This window comes from Poecile atricapillus, chromosome W (assembly GCF_030490865.1).
Source record: "Poecile atricapillus isolate bPoeAtr1 chromosome W, bPoeAtr1.hap1, whole genome shotgun sequence".
Taxonomy (NCBI): domain Eukaryota; kingdom Metazoa; phylum Chordata; class Aves; order Passeriformes; family Paridae; genus Poecile; species Poecile atricapillus.
The window spans coordinates 61,296,889-61,316,028 of record NC_081288.1 but is presented as its reverse complement, the minus strand read 5'-3'; the positions used below and the strand labels follow the sequence as shown (position 1 = coordinate 61,316,028).

Sequence of the window (19,140 nt, the reverse complement as noted above, 5' to 3'; positions counted from 1 at the left end):
AAAGTCCAGGCTCACATATCTTTGTTCTGCAAGGGCAGATCAGCTGCCCACCCCCCACCCCTTTACACCCACTAACACCTGCAAGGGCTCCACAACCAGCCAGAGCAAGAAAAAGTAAATATTAGCCAGGCAGCCCTCCAGTGCTTTTCAGGAGATGTTAGGAATGTAAATGGTTGCCATAGGCCAGACCAAAGTCCCACTGAGGGAGTGGCAGATGCTGTGGAAGTGTGCAAGAACAGGGCAAATGTGCAACAACATTTCTGTTCTCTCTAAGCTTTCCACCTGCAATACTGCAGGCTGGAACTCGACAGGTTTTCACAGGATTCTGTTGCATTTTTTGAATCCATGGGACTCATGTTCTTATCTAATCAGTCTTTTTCTTGATACAACTGCAGAACATAACCCAGTGAGTCCTGCTCAATAACATCACTTGCACCCAAGCAAAAATATTCCTTTAGAAAGGGAGATATGGACTTGATTTAGAGATTTCAAGGGACAGCAAGAGCATCAGCACTGTGGGCAGGTATATTAATTCTATTCAGACTCTGTTCGGTTTCTATATAGCAAATCTATGGTCTTACCTAGAGGAGGACATTCACTGATGATACTCTGGATTTGGCTGGAAGAGGATGAATTTGACCTCAGCAAGGATGTGAGTGTGAATCATGAGCCAGAAAGCCAGGAAATGACTCATAAACAGAACTATTTTTTCTGAGATTACCTTTTCTCGTGGCATTTTAAAATTTGAGTTCTGAGCATGTGGGAAATGACATCTTTTGAATTCAGACATGAAGAACATATTTTATGTGTTTGACTAGAACAACATTCCGAACTTTAAATGTAAATTGCAGAATGCATTCAGTAATGAAAAATCCAATTTCTTTCCTTCCTCTAGTTGCTTGTAATTTTAATTGCTAGGGTTTTTTTAAATGGCCATGCCCAGTAGCACCACAAATACATAGTACAGATAAGTAATACAAATTCATAGCTACAAATTCCTCATATTCTCATATTTTACATGAGCCTCCAGCACTACCTACCACATCTTTCACCAGTATACAAGCCTACCCACCAAAAAGCACAATATTCTGCTGTTACAGCAACTTCTGTTCTTGTAAGAAAGTTGTGAATAAAATTGTCATAACCTGCTTCTGGCTAACCACCTTGGTATTCCAGTCAAATTACCCTCTTGAGACGAGAAGTAAATTAAACATGAATGTCTCTCAGGATGCTGCTTAAAAAATTTTGGTTGTGTCTAGAAATGAAAGTGACTTTTACACTTGAAATGCTTTTTTTCTCTTGCAAAGCTGAAGAAACCCTGGTAATGTTCTCTGTGAAGAACAGGCCCCCCAGTTACATGGGTAAGTAAAACTAAGTCCTCAAAAACTTGAGCTAATGAATTGACTGTAGTTATGCTCCCTGTGGTTTTGGTGTCCTGCAAGCTGTGCAAGCCATGGCAGAACTTTTGATCCCATGAAAATGCCGTAGAAGGAAAGGCATCCAGCACAAATTGATGATCTGGTGAGGTGTACCATCTGCGCTCTGCTGGAAGTTAGCACTGTCCACCACCTCTTTGCTGTAACACCACTGACCTCTAAACCCTGCTGTACATTCTGCTATTAAACAATTCAAAAGGAGATGGGTGATAAGGAAATTATAAAATTGGAAGAAATATGGTTAAATGTTAAGTAAGAATATGCGGTTTCTTTTAAGAGGAAGCACTACATCGTAACATGCTTTCTGCCTTGCACGCTTAAGAGAGCCCTTAAAAGATATATTGGTATTTCTTAGAAACATTATGAATTTAGGTTTTGAAATGCCACAAAAATATATTTCTTTCTGGAAAAATATACCCAAAGAAGTAAGTTGCTCCTAATTGAATAACATTTTCAGTATTTCCAGTACCTCCCCACCTCCATGGCTTGCTTGACATGGCAATTACCGTTCTGCATTTTTCTTTATCAGACAATGCCAAGCAAAGCTGGAGCAGGTCTGTGTCAATCACAAATGCTGTAAACACAGCTAGTCAATCTGAGCCAGCAAAATCCAGACTCTGGCTGTGCCCACATTTGATCAACAGTGGCATTACCATAATCTTCAACAACTGCATTGTTTATTTAAAAAATCTCCCTCAATCCCTTAACAAATTAGTCTGGAAGCCACCATGAGGATTAACTCAAAAATTCTCCTCAGATCACAGCTACATCTGCTCAGATGTCACCAGTGACAGACATTTGCATAAGTCATACCCAAATGTTATTGCTAATTGTTTTCCAGTTATTTGACTTCTGTCAGTGTCTGTCTTTTCCAACCAAGTTACAAAACTCAGCACTCAGCTGGGCAATCCTGCTCTGCTGTGAGAGGTGCTCCACAGGACAAGGGATAATACCAAATACCTATCTAAGAATTTAATTGCCAACCACTTTTCCTGACTGTTCAGATTAAGAAGCAAACGATACTGGGTGGTGTCCTGGATACTGTGAGGGCAGTGTCTTTCACCCAGAGTCCAATGACTAAAGTTATGCCTAGCTGGTGGCAGCTATGTGGCTTTTCTCCAAGGAGCTGGCAATCCCTATTCAGCTGCAGGCATGTGCCTGCCTCATAAATCACCCGCAGTGCTGGCAGCCTCCTTGGCAGGCTCAGCAGGGAGACAAGAGCTGAGCAAACAGGGTGTTGGTGCTGGAATGCTCGAAGGAGGTGGGAGCGGGGTGGCACAGGGAAGCCTGTGCTGAGTTACTGCGTGATGCTGCCTGTTGGTCCTGGGGCAACAGAGTGCTAAGAACCCAGAACTTCTAACAAGGATTGGTTCTCTTTACAGGAAAGGAAGCAGTAATCAGTGCCATCCTCGTCTTTTGGCACAATTGTCGCAGTCTGAGTTTCACTACAATGTTGTAGTGAAAGGCACTCTGCCTTTTTTTTTTTCCCCCAAGGCAAAGTGGCAAAATGAATTGTCAGTCCTGGATATGGAATACATTTCCATAACAGGTAAATTTTCCATCATGAGAGAAGGTCTGTGTTTTCAGAAGGAAGTGAGATGACCTATCTGTCAGCTCCAAAGGCACTTCATGCAGGGGCACATGTGCCAGAGGCAGCAGGGTCTGTGCTTGTCTCTGCAGCAGACTGTCAGAGGTTGCTGCACTCATCCCACCCTATTCAAACCAAATTGCCAAGTTAACCTCTCCAACACAGACCTGCACCACTCCCACTGCCTGTGTCTGCCTGCGCCACTTGTGCTTATGCCCTTGAATTAAAGGGCACATCCTGCCTGCCCATGGCAAGGGATTGCAAGTGGCCACCGAACCTCAGTTGTCCATGACTATAACAAAACACAGCCCTCTAGATCTTGATTTTTGGTGACTGTGTCACCCCCCCTCAGTGATGGGTGGCTGTGTGAAACTTGGTCTCAGCTGGCTCCTGGGTGGGAGAACAGGGGTGGACACAAGTTTTTAAAAGAAAAGCTTTGTGTACACATCCTCAACTTGTTCAGCAGTGCTCTGCCTCTGGCCAGTGTTAGGCAGTTGTGTGACACAAGCTCCCAAAATCAAAACAGAGGCTCTAGTAAAACAAAGGCAGTGATGAATGTTAAGAGATTTGCTGTAAAGATAATCCTGAAGATAATTCTGCCAACATGTGGCAGACGTAAGGCATGCAAGAGTATAAGAAATACAGGGGTTGTATAGGACTCTACTTTGAAACTGGTTGATTTTTCTGCTTAATTTAGAAAATGGGGGGGATGCATTCTCAGCTCCCCAGAAATGCAAAAACTCAGCAAATCCCAAACCCAATAACTTCCCCTTTAAATATCCAAGCTTGGCAGGTAAACGTTGCATTTTTTATCTCAAGGTCTTTCCTCCTTATAGAGGAATTGTAGAAAGTCTTTATCTGCTAAGCCCCACACAGCTGCTCACTGTCCCCACAAAAGGATGGGGGAGAGAATCAGAAGGGTTAAAATGGGAAAATATGTGGGTCAAGATAAAGACAGTTTAATAGGTAAAGCAAAGGCTGTGCATACATGCAAAGCAAAACAAGGGATTCATTCACCACTTCCCATGGGCAGAAAGGTGTTCAGTCATCCTCAGGAAAGCAGGGGTCTGTCACATGTAATGGTGACTTGGGAAGACAAATGTCATTACTGTGAATATTCCCACATTCCTTCTTCTTCCCTTCAATCATATGGCATGGGGTACCCTCTGGTCAGCAGTTCTGGCTGTCCCCTCCCAACTCCTTGTGCACCACCAGCCTCCTCACTGGTGGGGCAGTCTGAGGAGTAAAAAGTTCTTGTCTCTGTGTAAACCCTGCTCAGCAGCAACCCAATCGTCCCTGTGTTACCAACACTGCTTTCAGCACAAATACAAAACACAGTCCACATTAACTACTGTGAAGAAAGTTAACTTTACCGCAGCCAAACCCAATACACTTGGGCATGACAAAAAATTGTACATGGAGATGAAGAGTGTACATGGAGTGAAGGTGGGTGATTCAGAACAGATGCTTTTTGTTTTAACTTTAAGAGCATTGGCAGATACTGTCTTCAAGTATGCTCTTAATTTATACCTCTTTGGTATATTCACAGAACTTCTTATGACATTTCTCTTTCTGACCATCATATTGCCTGACTAGCTACAGGAACAGAATCATATGAAACCCTGACCTGGTCTGGATTGCTTTTTTCTTCCTGACTTTTCCTCCATGACCCTGCCCTTCCTTCCACTTTATCCCAAGTCCCAAGCAAGTGCAGAGAGGATCTGTTTCTCTGTTGTGAACAACTTCATCCCAAGTCTACCTGAGCTGGCAGCAGTTCCAAATCCACACCATCCTCAAGACCCTCAGCTGCCGACAGCTTCATCTGGATCATAGCAAAGTACACAGGCCTCTGTCCAACAGTGCTGGAGAGCCACCACTCTCAGGCAGGAACAAATGGGGCTCACTGAGGTGTCCCAGATATGGAGGTGGTGGGTTTTGCCCAGAGGCTACCCCTGGCATCAACAGCCAGTCTGTGGGCTCTACTAGCGATCCAGAGTATAGAGGATTTGTGGATATAGACTTAAAATTAAGCTCTGCTGGTGCTACAGCACAGCTGTATGGTCACGGTAAAATAACCCTTCAGGATGAGCTCTGGCTGAGGAACCCTCAGGTGAGGGAGAGAGCTGCCCTCCCACCCACTCGCTCGCCTGCTGAGTAAGCACAAGGGGAGAGCTGCAGTGCCCACCCCAGGTATGGAAAATAAAATTCAGTGCAGGACTTGGCACTGAAACACAGGGTGTTCTGGCACCTGTAAATAGCTTTCAGCCAGTGGATGAGGGATAAAACCTCCATGAGATGGGAAGGTGCATGAGTGGGCTGAGAGCTAAATCTCTACACTTATTAACTCAGTCTTCAGTGACATACAAGCTGCAGCTTGCCCCAGATGAAGGCCAGTTAACTCAAGAGAAACCATCACTTACCACAGGCAGGAAATTTTTGAATTCATATGTGAGTCTAATTGAGAGCAATGCACCTCCTGTTCTTTGAATTCACAACACACCAAAGATCAATCCTAAGCAGCCCTCACTTCTTTCAAGTTTATCTCTAACTGAAGAATTTGCCTGTTTTCTCCAGCAGCTGACTTCAGGCTAAGTGCAGGTCTGGGTGGGAAGCACACAGGGATGAGAATCAGCAGGTCCCTACTAACAGCAATCACTCTGAAGGGGTGGGCTACTCCCAAGACAGCCAAGTATCTGAAACAAAAACCATGGCATGTCTCAGTCAAAGGCATTCAAGGAGGGTGAGAAAGAACAGCAGCTTACTAATGATTATCAGATATGAGAAGAAACCTCATTCCAGTTATGGAAAAAGAGTAATATTTGTCCTGAAGAGCTCATCCTAGGAGACTGTAGCTCAAAAGACCAGTACAGTGGAGGCACTCTCATAGGCACCCATCATTTTACACCTCCTGACCATGGACACCGCCTAACAGCACATAGAAGTTGTTACTTTTGTGAGTCATTCAATGAGTCATTCAGGGCTTTATTCATCCTATCCCCCAGAGTTACTGCACTGCACATCAGACACTGACAGCTTTCTATATGCTTTTCTCAGGTTTTCTGTCATTGAGGTAAAATGATCCTGTGCTCCCCTAGACATGCAGAAGTACCTTCCTCCTACAGAACACTAACATCCTTAAGCAACTTGGATCTCATGTATGTATAAGTAACACACCATAAACAGAACATATAAGTACAAATATACAGGTACATGCCCTCTATAATTGAAGGAGCATGTCCATACTCAAAGTATTTTTATGTTGTGCCAAATGATGAATTCTACCCTGAGGTAATGGGTCAGGTAAAACATTAACATAAGTTTGATGGTATATCTCAAATTCTGAACAAAACTCTTTTCATCAGAAATCTGGAAGAGTGGCTTGAACTTTTCAAAATCAAAATCACTTAATCAAAAACACCACTCACTCCTGGGTTCAGTAAAATCTGCTGTTCCAAGCACTACCTACATTCATACATGATCCTGTATGTGCAGTGAATGCCAGACAGTTCATGTGATTGCTATTGAGCATCATTACCATCAAACTTGGGTTTACTCCTATTCCAAACAAGTATCAGCATGGCTAAACATGGCCACTGTCACTCATGCTGGCAGGCTCAGGAGAGCCAAAGGATGAGGACCAAACTCCACCAGAGGCTGACTATATTCTCATCACCTGGAAAGGAAGTATAGTACTGAGGCAAATAGGGCAGCTGACATTGCTGCTGCCTCTTACACCAGCTATCCTGTGGACCAGCAGCAGGCTGTTTTTACTATTTTTTAATCAATTTTATTTATCAGGCTGAAATCTTCCCCCTCCTTCCACCTTTCCTTCCAAAACAATTTTTTAAATTCCATTTCTTCTTAATTTCTTATCAATATATGTATCTTGAGAAAGCAGGTCACCCACAGGTTACCTTTAATTAAATACCTCCCATTGATTTTAATGGCTGCAAGATCAGAACCCCACTAAATAATGAATTTGAGCTATCAAAGTCAGTGAGTGGCCTTCCTCCTTGTCTTCTCCCACTGCTAGCAAACATCTATAATGGCAAGTAACAGGTAAACTGATACTTTGCTACAGGGAAGCTGAAAAACGTCTAATATATGACTGAAACTAGATAATGGTTATAAAACATTTCTGCTGTCTTATAACTTCTATTTCCTCCCCCTTGGTGTCTTCCCTTCCAGAAATTCAATACAGAGCCAACACTTAGTACAAGTTCCAAGTGCTTCCCTCAGGCACTTCTACTGAAACCAAGTGTGTTAGCTGGTTTTCTCCGATGTAGGGCATTTCCATCACTACACAGTAAATGAAATGACATTTCTTCCCTTCCTCTGATACAATCTGTTTCTTTACTGCAATGTTTTACAGTGCTGGCACATAGCAGGATTGTAAGAAAGCATCAAATACTTGAGCTGGCAGAGAACTGGTTTGATGCCTTTCTGCAAACACAGTGGATAAGCCACTTTTACTAACTTTTACTTTTTACTTTTACTGATGAGGATCCAGTGTTTGACCCAAGTGGCAGGGAACCTTCATGATATGCAGTTAATTCTAAACCATCATTTTTTAACAACACTAAAGATAAATATTGCTGAGCACATCACTTCTGAGCTAAGTACAGAAAATACTTTACAGGAGTCGCTTCTACACTTGCTTCCTGTTTCATTACGGTTATCAGAAAAAAACCTCAGTTTGTGCAGGGTGACTCTGCACATTGCCAGGATGTGTCTATTAAGAAAATAGCTGCTGCTGAAGGTTTTTTAATGCAAGAAAGACAAATCAATAAATTGGATCTCTATGGATATCTGTGATGATGAATATGCATTTCCCATGGGCAGCATTGGCAAGAGAAGTCTAAAAAAGAGCAAAGACCAGAAGCTCCGCAGCAGAATAAAAAAAAGGTCAAGGAGCACCAAAGGGATGCTGGTGGAGGTAGCCCCTATGGCCCTGCTGCCAGGAAAAGACAGAAGCAGACAGGAGGGAGGAGAGTTCAGAAGGGCCTGAGGGTGAGGATCAAACATGAGCTGGAGACAGGGAGGAGTGAGACAGCTCAGGGGAGCTCTGTGCTCAGAAAGGTTGCACAGTGTCTGAGCAGAACGAAGAGGTTACGTAGCCATAGGATGACAAACTGACACTGCAGTAGGATTTTGGAAAGAGTGGAAGGATGCAGTACCTGCAAACTAATATGTGTGCGTAATTTAAGGTAATTCCTGAGTTTTGGTACTCTGTTATTCAAACATCTCAACTATGCCAACTTTAGACACAGCATCCCACTTATCTTAGCACAACTGAAATCCCTGTATTATCCCTGTCTTTTGAACCTCCTCATTTCAACCTCAGGAACTTTACTTCCAGCTTTGTTAAAACATGAAGTAGCCAAGAAACTGCCGTACAAACAAATAACAGCTGAGGTGAAGGCTTAACCCTGGGGCAGGGTGTGGGGGCAGCCTGGCAGGCAGGGCTGCAGAGCTGCCTCCAGCTGCCACTGCCCTGCAGCACCTGCTCCCTCCTTCATTCTGGAGAGCTGGTGCAACACATGCGATTCTCAGATGTGCTGGAAGTCCCGAGAGCACACTGAATACATACTGGTGAGCGTATCCTACTTGTGCCATTTACTCAATGTTGTGAGCTCCCCCCTCCAGCCCAAATTTAACCATCCTGCAATAAATGCTGCTAAGGGGAAGGTGATGACCTCAGTCTCTCACACGGACAGCAAAGGGCACAGTGCTGCTCTCCACACAGTGACCCTGCTTTTCATCACTTTCATGTCACACATGTGGCAAAGGCAGTGAAGTCAGCAATGTTTCCTGGTGTTTCCTTCTGCTCTCCCTCTCTGCCCTGAATTTTTTCCTGTTCAGTGGAGACTGGCTCATTTCACTTCAAAAAACTGGGGCAGAAGAAGAAAATGATGACAGGACATGTGTTAACAACAAGAAAACACCAGCTGCTAACATGGCTGACCTACCAGTCTGCTTGAACCACAGCAAGCTCTGAAAATGAGGCAAGAGTTTATTTTTAAATCCGTGTCAGATCTCTTTGCCTTTTAAAGAGCATTCCTCTGCTGCTCGGGCCCCTTATCTGTTCACTGGCACTTCAGTGAGCTGGTCCAGAGGCTCTCCCTTCAGCTGTGCCCACGAGCCTGAAAGCTGGAGTGTACCTCCACTGCCTCAGCAAGTACTGTTCACTCTGCCAGAGTAATCCTCTAAGAAATATGCACACATGGAAACAGAATAAGAGCTTCATAGTGTCCACAGATGTGTGCATGGCAACATACCAAGATTCGCTTCTATTTCTCTGGGCTCCAGATAGCAGAAAGTATATTATGTATATTAAGCACAAAACTTAAGTTTTATTTAAAAAAAAACCAACATAAAATACTAATAGAAAGCTTTTCATTACCTCAATAAAATATCCTTAGGCTAGGAGATCCTATCTAGGGGTCAAAATAAAATTTTAATCCTCCCATTCAAACTGCCACACAAACTGTGATGAAAGGATGCAGTACTGGGAAATAAAGAACTTGCTGATCATATTAATCCTTCACCTTCTATTCAGCTTCCTACACCAGTATCCTGTTTCCTTTTTAACAGCCAACAATGCTTCTCTATTTCCTTATGTGATCCCCCAAAATGCTATCATGTCAGACTTAAAAGGAATGCTCCTTAGTCACTAAATGAACTCTTTAATTTTTGTTATGGTTTATAGAAGATCTCTGACATCTACCTGTAGATAGTGACACTGTACACTCTAAAAGCCTGCTTTCTGGTTCATCATGAAATGGCTGCTCTGCATGGAGAGTCTGCAATTCTTTTAGTTCAGTCAGACTGCCCCTGTGACCAAGTGGCAGTGACCAAGGTGGCAGCTGAGGGACAGGGACCCCAGAGTCCACCTCTGAGTGCCATGGACTGCATGCAGTGACAACTTTTGCACTTCTCTCGTGTATGGCAGACAAAAAATTACTTAGTAAGACAGTGGTTTATTACTGAAAGATGTGAACCATTTAATAATCATATTTTCCAAACCAGAGAAGCTAGTGCTAGCTAAACTTGTCATTTGACAAGAAAAGACAGCTATAGGGAAGAATTTTCTTTGTTTCAGAAAATTCTGCACTAATGCTTGGTAGTTATTACACTGAAGGCTCCTGCACACCACAATTTTTTAACAAGATACAAGTTGGTTTAGATACACTAACACTTTTAACAGCTTAAAAAAACTGAAAATGAAAATAGCTCCAAGTACCTGAAGGTTTCCCTAGGAGTACTTCTGAAAAAAATGTACATCTAGTTTTGCCTTCCTGAGTCAAAACTCAAAAGTCCTATGAGAGGATTTTTGTCCCAGGCAAGGTAAGCAAGACCAGTACCATTTGTGCAGAGCTGTGCTAATGTGCCTGGCTAAACAAATAAAATTCAGGTCACCTGCATATGTCAGGTCAGAGCTGGATGACCCACGCCTCTATTGCTGTATAAATAGCAGGGCTATCACCACCACAGTTAGTCTTACCTTATTGTAGTACTGCACCTGAACCGAGTGCCACTGCCCATCGCTGACCCCTCCCGCAATGAATGGTGACACTGTAGTGGTTGTCTCCCCTGCAAAAACAGCCAGAAGGGAAAAATAAGTCACCATCACCGCAAGAAACACAGGGAGACTCTCACTGGGCACAGGATGCAGCCACCTTGCTCCATCAGGGAGGAATTTGGGTTTGTCCTGCAAGACAATAAATATCTCCAGTTTCACAGAGCTATTCTGGTGCACAAAAGCCAGCTTCTGGGACGTTTGGGTGAGTTATGTTGTTATTTAATCATGCTTCTGCAAAGCATGGTAACAGATACATTCAGCAATAGATACAGCTATTGCTGAAGTGAGGAACTGAGGGAGAACTGCACGTGAAATTTTCTGCATTTTTGCCAAAAGCACCCTTTGAGGTTTTTTTTGGTATGATGAGTATTGTGATGGGATATTTTGTCAGGGAAGGGAAGCAACTCCCTGTTAGATCTGAGAAAGTGATATCCAAAAGTACTCTAGCATAAAACCCAGGGTATCCTTGGGCTCAGCAAACATTTGCCAGTGATTAATGAAATTATTGGCAGCCTTTCAGTGTTCAAATTTGAAAGCAAGACTTTACCACTGTAATTGGAAAGCTGAAGCTTTTAAGCCAGGACTGAGTCAGCAGACCCAGCTCAGTAACCAGGCATATCTGTTTTGAGGTAGCAGCAAAATAAACATTCATGCTGAAAGTAGATAATGGGCCTGGCACAGAGAAGGGATTGGTCGCTTTTTTTTTTTCCCTTTTTTTTTTTTTTAAGTTTTTTTAGGTTTTTTTTAGTTTTTTTAACATTTGGAAAATCCTACATAATAAACCACAAGAAAAGTAACTTCTCCTGTAAACTAACAAAGCTCATAGTATTGTAGAACTTAAAATGCACTTTCAACTCTCTATTTGCAAAAAATAAGTCAAGTATTATTCTTGTGTCCCCTACTCTCCTTTAACTCCCATACCATGTATTTCTGTTATTTAAACAATACATATTTAAGCTTAGCCTGTAGGACATCCTGCTGCGATGGTTTTTGTCATATAGTGATAAAATCTATACAAATAATTGGGCTTTTTATTCAGCTATGAAGTGTCTGCAAAAGGAAGATCAAGATGTTCTGCAATCCTTTCGCTCTGCTTTCTGTGAAAAAGTTGTTGCAACATGTAACACACTGAGATCAGGTGTCCAAAACTTGTACTGTTCGTTAAAAGCCACTTAAAACTATAAAACATAAACCATTCTCCTTCCAAAGAAAATACCATTTGTAATATGCAGGACCAGACCTGCTCTCAGGTGCAGCAGTGCAAATCTAAATTTAGTTTCATGTATCTTAAAGGAGTTCCTTCACATTTAAATGCATATAAGTGCAAGCAGAATTTATTTTTTTCCCATTCATCCTCAGGGTACCTTCCAAGCAATTTGATTCAAGTTTAGACAGGTAAAGCAAAGTTACAGAAGATAGCACATCTCTCTACAGTATGTTATTTCCTTACACTAATCCATTCAGAAACATGCCTTAAAATCTAATTTGGATAACTTTGAGGTAATAAAGGGGAAATGTAACCAGATATCTTCAGCCCAAAGGGCCCACATATGCACTTAAGCATCACTGGTAAATCAGTGGGGTCACACAGGATTTACCATGGGGTCTGAGGGCAGCAGCCACCACTGGTGATGAGTGTGCAACACCATTGTGGGCTGTGCTTCTGCTTCTATTGCTTTGCTGCTTGCAATCTCTCACTTTCTACAAAAATAAAACAGGAGCTGACTTGAGCCCATGTGCCGATCCTGAATATGGATAACGGGAAATAGCAGGATTATTGCCTGAATTATATGCCCAATACAGAGGCACAAACATCTCACTTGACCTACACGTAACTCCACTTGACTTACAGGACAACAGCCCTTTCCAGGTATTTATTTTAGTTTCAATAGAAAAACACCTTAAACCTGTGACAACCATAGTTTGTCTACACTACTGAGATTTCATAAAGTCACCAAAGCCTTGCCACTGAAAGCACAGATCTGCTTCTGGGCATATATCCTGCCTGAGCTTTGCTTCTCAGCCCTCCTCTCTCTTCCTACAAGCAGCAAAAGACACTGGCTTAGTCCTAGTGCAGAAAGCAAGCAAATGCCAAAGCAGCCACTTGTTTCCTGGCCCACTGTAGCAATGAGTGTGAAGTTCTCCTAAATTCATTGTTGTTTATGGCTTCTGCTAAGAGGAGGTGCTTCTCCAGTGCAGAAATGCATTCTAGAGACAGCACTGCTTCTCCCCAATCCCTAATAAATGGCAGGCAGTTTTCACTTCTGCTAGGTTTTCCTTTGGCTTGCATAGATTTTTTTAGATAACATTTATGCACCTATGTTCCTCTGATGGTGTAGTGTAAACATGCATAAACACACAAAACTTATCACAGCATGATAAAATGAAGTCTCACTTAAGCAAACATTGGCTTGGAGGCCAACATTCAGTCTAGTGCCAATCTTTTATAGTAGTCATAAACTCTGGCTTTTATAACTGATATGTTGACAAGCTCCTGCCCACGACAGTGAGTGTAATCACCACAAACCGCTACAATCTGGAGTACACCCGGCATCAGTTGTTTACTGTGCAATGCCAGCCAGTAAATTAATGAGGCAGCAAATAGCCATATAAAATCACTGAAGTGCATTTCCAAATGGCTTGAGATGTTCTCCTGACCTCAAGCAGAAGCGCTCAACTCAAGTGAAACCTCACCTGCAGAGAAGGTGAGCTGGATCTGCTCCTCAATAATCTCCAAGGCAATGAAATCATGTTTCTCGTTGAAACGCCCATTGTAGAGTAGGAGAGCGTTCCTCTCCCTGGTTGCAAACCTAGAACACAGAGACATGGAGTTAGCTTGTGCTTAACAGTTTATGGATTAAAGACTGATGGTCAAGTCACCCAGAAGAAAGATGGCATTGTGTTTAGCAGATAAACAAGCCTTTGAATCAATCTTCAGACAGAAAATTGTAAAACTGAGGAGTCAGCCACAGGACAAATCTACTCTTTCACAGTCAACAAGGCAAGCAGATGGAAATTACAGAAATCTACTCTGCAGAGATCTGCTGATGCTCACGAGGGCTAAAATTAGGCAGACACAAGATGCAACAGCAGTATCTGACACTGATCAAACAGTAACACTTACTACACTCTGCAAACAGGCTGAGAGCTAGAAAGCATTTTCACATCAAAGTGGGATCCTGGCTGCCTGTGTGCTGTCTAAATGCTACAGGGTCCTAGGACAGTCACCAACTGATTTAAAAAGCCTGATGGGGAGGTAAGGGGAAAGAATGATAAGAGTTACTTTATAATGCTTTATAATATAGTTACTTGAATAATGCTATGTAGAAAATCAGGCTTAGTCAATCAACAGGTCAGTCAATTGGAGGAAGTAAAATAAACACTTAAAGATTTCACTAGATCAATGCCAATGGGGGCATTTGGATTTTATTTATTTTGTGCTACTAATATGGGATGTATCTTTCTTGCAGAAAAAGGGGCAACACCACTTTTAAAAAAGCCTTGGTTTTTGGGTTTTTTTTGTCAACACAAAACATTTTTTTCAAATTTCTGCTTGTTGTATTTTATAATTTTTAATTGAATTATCTTATCTCTGGAGAGTTGCACACAGCTTTCATCTACTCAGAAATGCAAAAAAAAAAAAAAAAAAAAAAGATTACACTTCACATAAGCATTTTTACAGAGATTAATATTTGATAAAGAGATAAAAAAGAGAGAAACCATGGGAATTTCTTGCATTTCCCAATGGTAATTTAATCTGATTTTGTATCTTGAACTGCAGGAAATATGCCTGACTTAAATTAACCCACTTTTCCTACAAATGAATGAACTACTGAACATAGCTAATGAAAACTGTCTTCCATGGACACAAGTGACTCTTGTGCCTGTCATATCATGTCTAATAGGAAGACTCTCATGTGATGCAACAGAACCTGTATTTCAAAGAATGGGACTGAAGCAATATTTTAGAATACCAGGGTAGGTATTTTAAAGAAAAACTTTCAAAGACAAAGAATATTTTTTACTAGAAGCTGTTTGTCAGACCTATGTATGTTGTGGATCACACTGAGTAGAGAACTTTCACAGTTTAAGCTACCTGGAAATAGGAAATTTTATTTATATATTTTAAATGTTTTTGAAGGATAATGAATTGTTCAAAAAACAGAAGTCACAAATTTGATATTTCCTATAAAATTCAAATTTCAAAGAATATGCATTATAGTCCATCATAATATTAATGTTTTCATTACTTTAAATCAGTTTTGATATACACATTTCTTTCTAGTTTTGTTTATCATAGTATAATATTATACAAATAAAAGACAAACTAAATTAATTACAATAACATTGAAATGTATCAATATTATCAAAACATGGATTTAGTTTTCACTTTTCACCATCAAACATTTCATCCAAAGGAATACAGCTTCTGTAATACATTTCCTAAGACTATTTTTTCATGGATAACTGCTTCATCCAAATATTTTGATCACATTTATCCAGAATATATATGAGCAAAGGAAAAGGGAATAATATTAGTGGTGCTTCTTCAGTGGGCAGGAAGATTTAGTCTGGCAGCAATAAAAGGAAGCTTAGTTTTGTTTGAATTAATTTTCTCATATGCTTACAATTTCCTACCATAATTTTAAGTATGAAACCATTATTTATTAAACTATTACATTATTTAGCCATTTTGTAGATTTCTTTATCTGTGCTCAGTTCCATTCTTTGCCACTAGTGAAAAGCAACTTTTGCATTATACTTGTTAAAAGCACTACTGCTTTTGAACTTGTCTGGTTATCACCCACCAGCTGGGGGCAAAAATACTGTTTTTTAATAGAAGGGATATGTTTCATTTCATGACACAGGAAACAAAAGCCTCTCTTTCTTACCAAATTTTGCATAAATAATGAGAAAACCTCTCCACTAACAGTGTCTCTTGGAGGGAATGAGTAGTAACTGTTGGAATTAAGCAAGAAGATACATAATATTGAGAGCAGAAAGACATGCATGGTCAGTAACCTAAATGCTTAAAAAAAACATTTTAGTTATGAGACTGGACAATGCAAATATTCTGCTCTTTGCTAGGAGTGGGTCATGAGTCACTTGAGGCCAAGGGAAGCTGGACACCCTGGAATGCTCCCAAATCACAAAATACGTAGTGGCAAATCATCATCATTAGCAGTCAAACTGCTAATTCTTGCTGATTGATCCTCACATGTTTTCCTCTTCCACTGAAGGATAATAAAAGCCAAAGAAATAGCTAGTGTAAATAAAAGTGAACTTCAGGTATGAAAAGCTAAATGTGTTGCCATTCCAGACAGTGTGGGATGAATCTCATAATGGCTGAGAAATCTTATATCACACTGAGTGGACCAAGTAGTGTTTAGCTCATGACTAAATAAGCCATTGTGGTTCTAAAGATAGTGAAGAAACCCTGGTGTCAGGACTACCTTTTCAAAGTACTTTGCCATTTCTCAATAACCCCTACACTGGGCATTTGAGAAATTTTAACTTGAAGTGCCCTAAAAGTAAAAGCTCTCTTTCCAAAAGCCTGAAAAATGACACCTCATGGCTGAGGGGACAAGTCAAGGGTAGTGCAGACAAGTCATGCTGGCAGCCAGCCCAGACCGCGCCTTTGTTTGCTCTCACTGTGGGTCAGACAAATCCAAGAGCCTTTTGCTCCTCAGTTTTTCTGTGTACTTAGACCTGATGCCCTAAAACAATTCTCACAAGCACAACTCTCCATTGTCTTGGCTTGTGTGCAAACCATGTCTGTGCTTTCTGATTTAACCAAAATTTCAAGATTACATAAAACTTTGACTTTGGGATTAAGGGCAGATGAAAGATAAAATAGTAGAAATCATAAAATGATAGAATGGTTTGGGTTGGAAGGGACCATAAAGACCATCTAATTCCAATGCCCTACCATGGGCAGGGACACCTTCCACTAGACCAGGTTGCTCAAAGCCCCATCCAGCCTGGCCTTGAGCATTTACAAGGATGGGGCGTTACTTATATTAACAGAGTCATGTTACATGGGGAGCCTCTCTGGGATTTTAGTTCAGGAAAGTAAACTGTGCAAAAGGACAGTAGTGAAAAACATGCTGTAAAAAAGTGACCTGGCTCCTGATAGATGTGAAACACAAGACAATGGCTGGGTACTGGAGGGGATATAAGCCTGAAGCCTGTCTCATCTCCCTGAGCACTTTCTCTGGACAGACACACAAACAAGTCCACCGTTGCAGCTGCTGCTGTACCTATCAAAAAATCCCCAGCTCTGCTCTTTGGGGTCAGGACTAACACACTTTGTGTTGTTTACTCACAGTCTGCTGTGAGGGAATACCAAAAGTCAATCCTGACCAGCTAAACCATGGGAAAGCTGCAAATCCACCCCCTCCTCAGAGAAGAGGCATCTGTATCCCTGGAGCTCTGGCTCCACACCAAGCAACCCCTATGCCTGAACCAAGAAGTCTTTTCCAGAAGAGGAGTGTCTCCCAGGTGAGGGAGAGCTCATGACTGTGGCTGCTATCATTGCTCCTCCTTGCCTTCCTGAGCACTCCCAGGGGAAAAGTGAGAGTCCAGAAGGAGACTGCCCAACATGGGGATGTTGGCACAGATGGGATGGGGATAAGACTACTTGTGCCTGGGAGGTGGGATGGGACCAGAAGCAGGACGGTATGAAGGCCAGAAGGAGCTAAGTGAGGACCTGGATCAGTTGGAGTTGTCCCGAGCCCAAGGTTGGGGACCACCGGAAAGCAAGAATGTGAGAAAGACCAGACTGTGCTCAGCCATGGCCTGACATGCCCAGGTCCCCTCACAGGTGGGGGAACAGGAGATGGGAAGAGTTCTCCCAAACAAGGAACACAAATGGATTGGTTCTGAAGCTGGGCTGAAGGCCAGGAAGCCAAAGGCCCAGCTAGTAAAAGTGTCAAACCCAACATCCACCCTGGCATTTCTGTGGCTGAAGGCTGCTGATGGGTGGCCAGAGTGGTCCTGGTGTCACTTCTCCCCGCACCGTCACCCTGTGTTACAACAGGGAAGGTCGTGAGTCAGCAACTCAGAAACATCCACAGCAGGGCAGAAAATCAAATCCTTTCAGATAACATGCCTATGTCCTGCCTGCAGGAGTCATTGTCAGAAATCCCTGCAGTGACTTTCAGGGGCAGGTCTTTGGTGGGTATCAGTGACAAACAGTCCCAAGCTCAAGCAAGAAACCACTTCAAGCCAGAGAACCCTTCCCCTGGGGACTTACATGAGGGAGACAGTGAAGTGGAAGCGCTGCCGCAGCCCCTTGAAGGTGATGAAGGACTGAGGGGGGAAGCTCCTGGTGGTCATCTCGCAGTACGGCCGCTCGTACTCTCCGGGGGGACACTCGCACTTGAAGCCCCCGATGAGCAGGTTCACGCAGGTTCCTCCGTTCTTACACACCCCCGGAGCACAGCGGCCGGAGCGCGCGTTCACCTCACAGTACTCTCCTGCAAGGGGAGAAGCAGACATCAGGGAAGGTGACACCTCACCCCAGCACCAAGCTGTGACACTCAGCTACCCAAGTGGTCCTGCTACAGTTAAACTGCTTCCAAACCTCTACACCTGATCCCCTAAGCAACTGAGGTACAAGCCTGTGATTGCTGGGGGTAAGGATGCTGCATCTTCTTCAAGTCTGAATTTTCAGGGAAGTGCAGAGTATGATTTGCTGAGCAATCCTCTTGCAAATATCCAACAACATTGGCCTATGTTTTTCAGATTCCTTGGCTGCTTCCAAACTGGGTGACAAATATAGAACTGGTGACAGATCTAGATGGGAGAAGGTAGAAACTCTGCACATTCCCTGTCAACCAAAATACATGCAAATTATTTTGGTGTTTCATTATAGTTGGAAATTGTGTAAAACAGATAAATGGTTGCACTTTGTCCTGAATGGAACTTGGCTTTGCTGCCCATGGTGGCAGCAGAACATGGTTGAGCTAATGAAAAAGCTCTCAAAATGTCTATAGCAAGAACAAGCAGGATACAGATGACATAGGGATTGCTTCCACCTTTTCCTACACAGGCATTCTAAAGGTGATGACCATTTTCTGAACCTTTCGGAGCAGGGCATGTTAACTCTCCACAGAAATTGTGGATTCTGTGTGTCACTTACTGAAGTTGTTTCACCCCTAAATACTTTGTCTTTATTCATCCCCAAAGCATGTAGTAAGAGATGTTAAATACAATACTAAAGATGCAGTGTCTTGCTTTGTATGTGTGCTGTGGCTTTTTGTCCTGTGCTTGCCCAAAATCTGAGAATGAATCCCAATTTTAAAAAAGTAATGTACAGAGGATATTAATTTTAAAAAATCTGCTGTGGCTGGGACAAAAGCAGCTGGTGAATTAATCATTGTACAGAAAGCCAAACCCTCTGTGTGAGTCAATTAATTAACATTAGTGTTTTGACATGTGTCTTCCTATGGTATAAAGCATGTTCACATCCCACATGTAAAACTGTTCAGAGAAACTCGAGGTGGCATACACCACCAGTAATGGTGTCTGAC

General features: G+C 42.3%; 1 protein-coding gene across 1 annotated transcript in view; it reads right to left on the bottom strand.

Annotated features, from left to right (window-relative positions):
- Positions 1–19,140, bottom strand: part of LOC131592218 (cadherin EGF LAG seven-pass G-type receptor 1-like) — a 163,781-nt gene that overhangs the window by 57,330 nt on the left and 87,311 nt on the right. The window contains exons 3-5 of the mRNA XM_058863598.1: positions 17,862–18,084; positions 13,301–13,416; positions 10,529–10,617 (exon numbers count right to left, since the gene is read on the bottom strand). Coding sequence (XP_058719581.1) covers positions 10,529–10,617; positions 13,301–13,416; positions 17,862–18,084 — 428 coding nt within the window. The remainder of the gene's footprint in view (positions 1–10,528; positions 10,618–13,300; positions 13,417–17,861; positions 18,085–19,140) is intronic.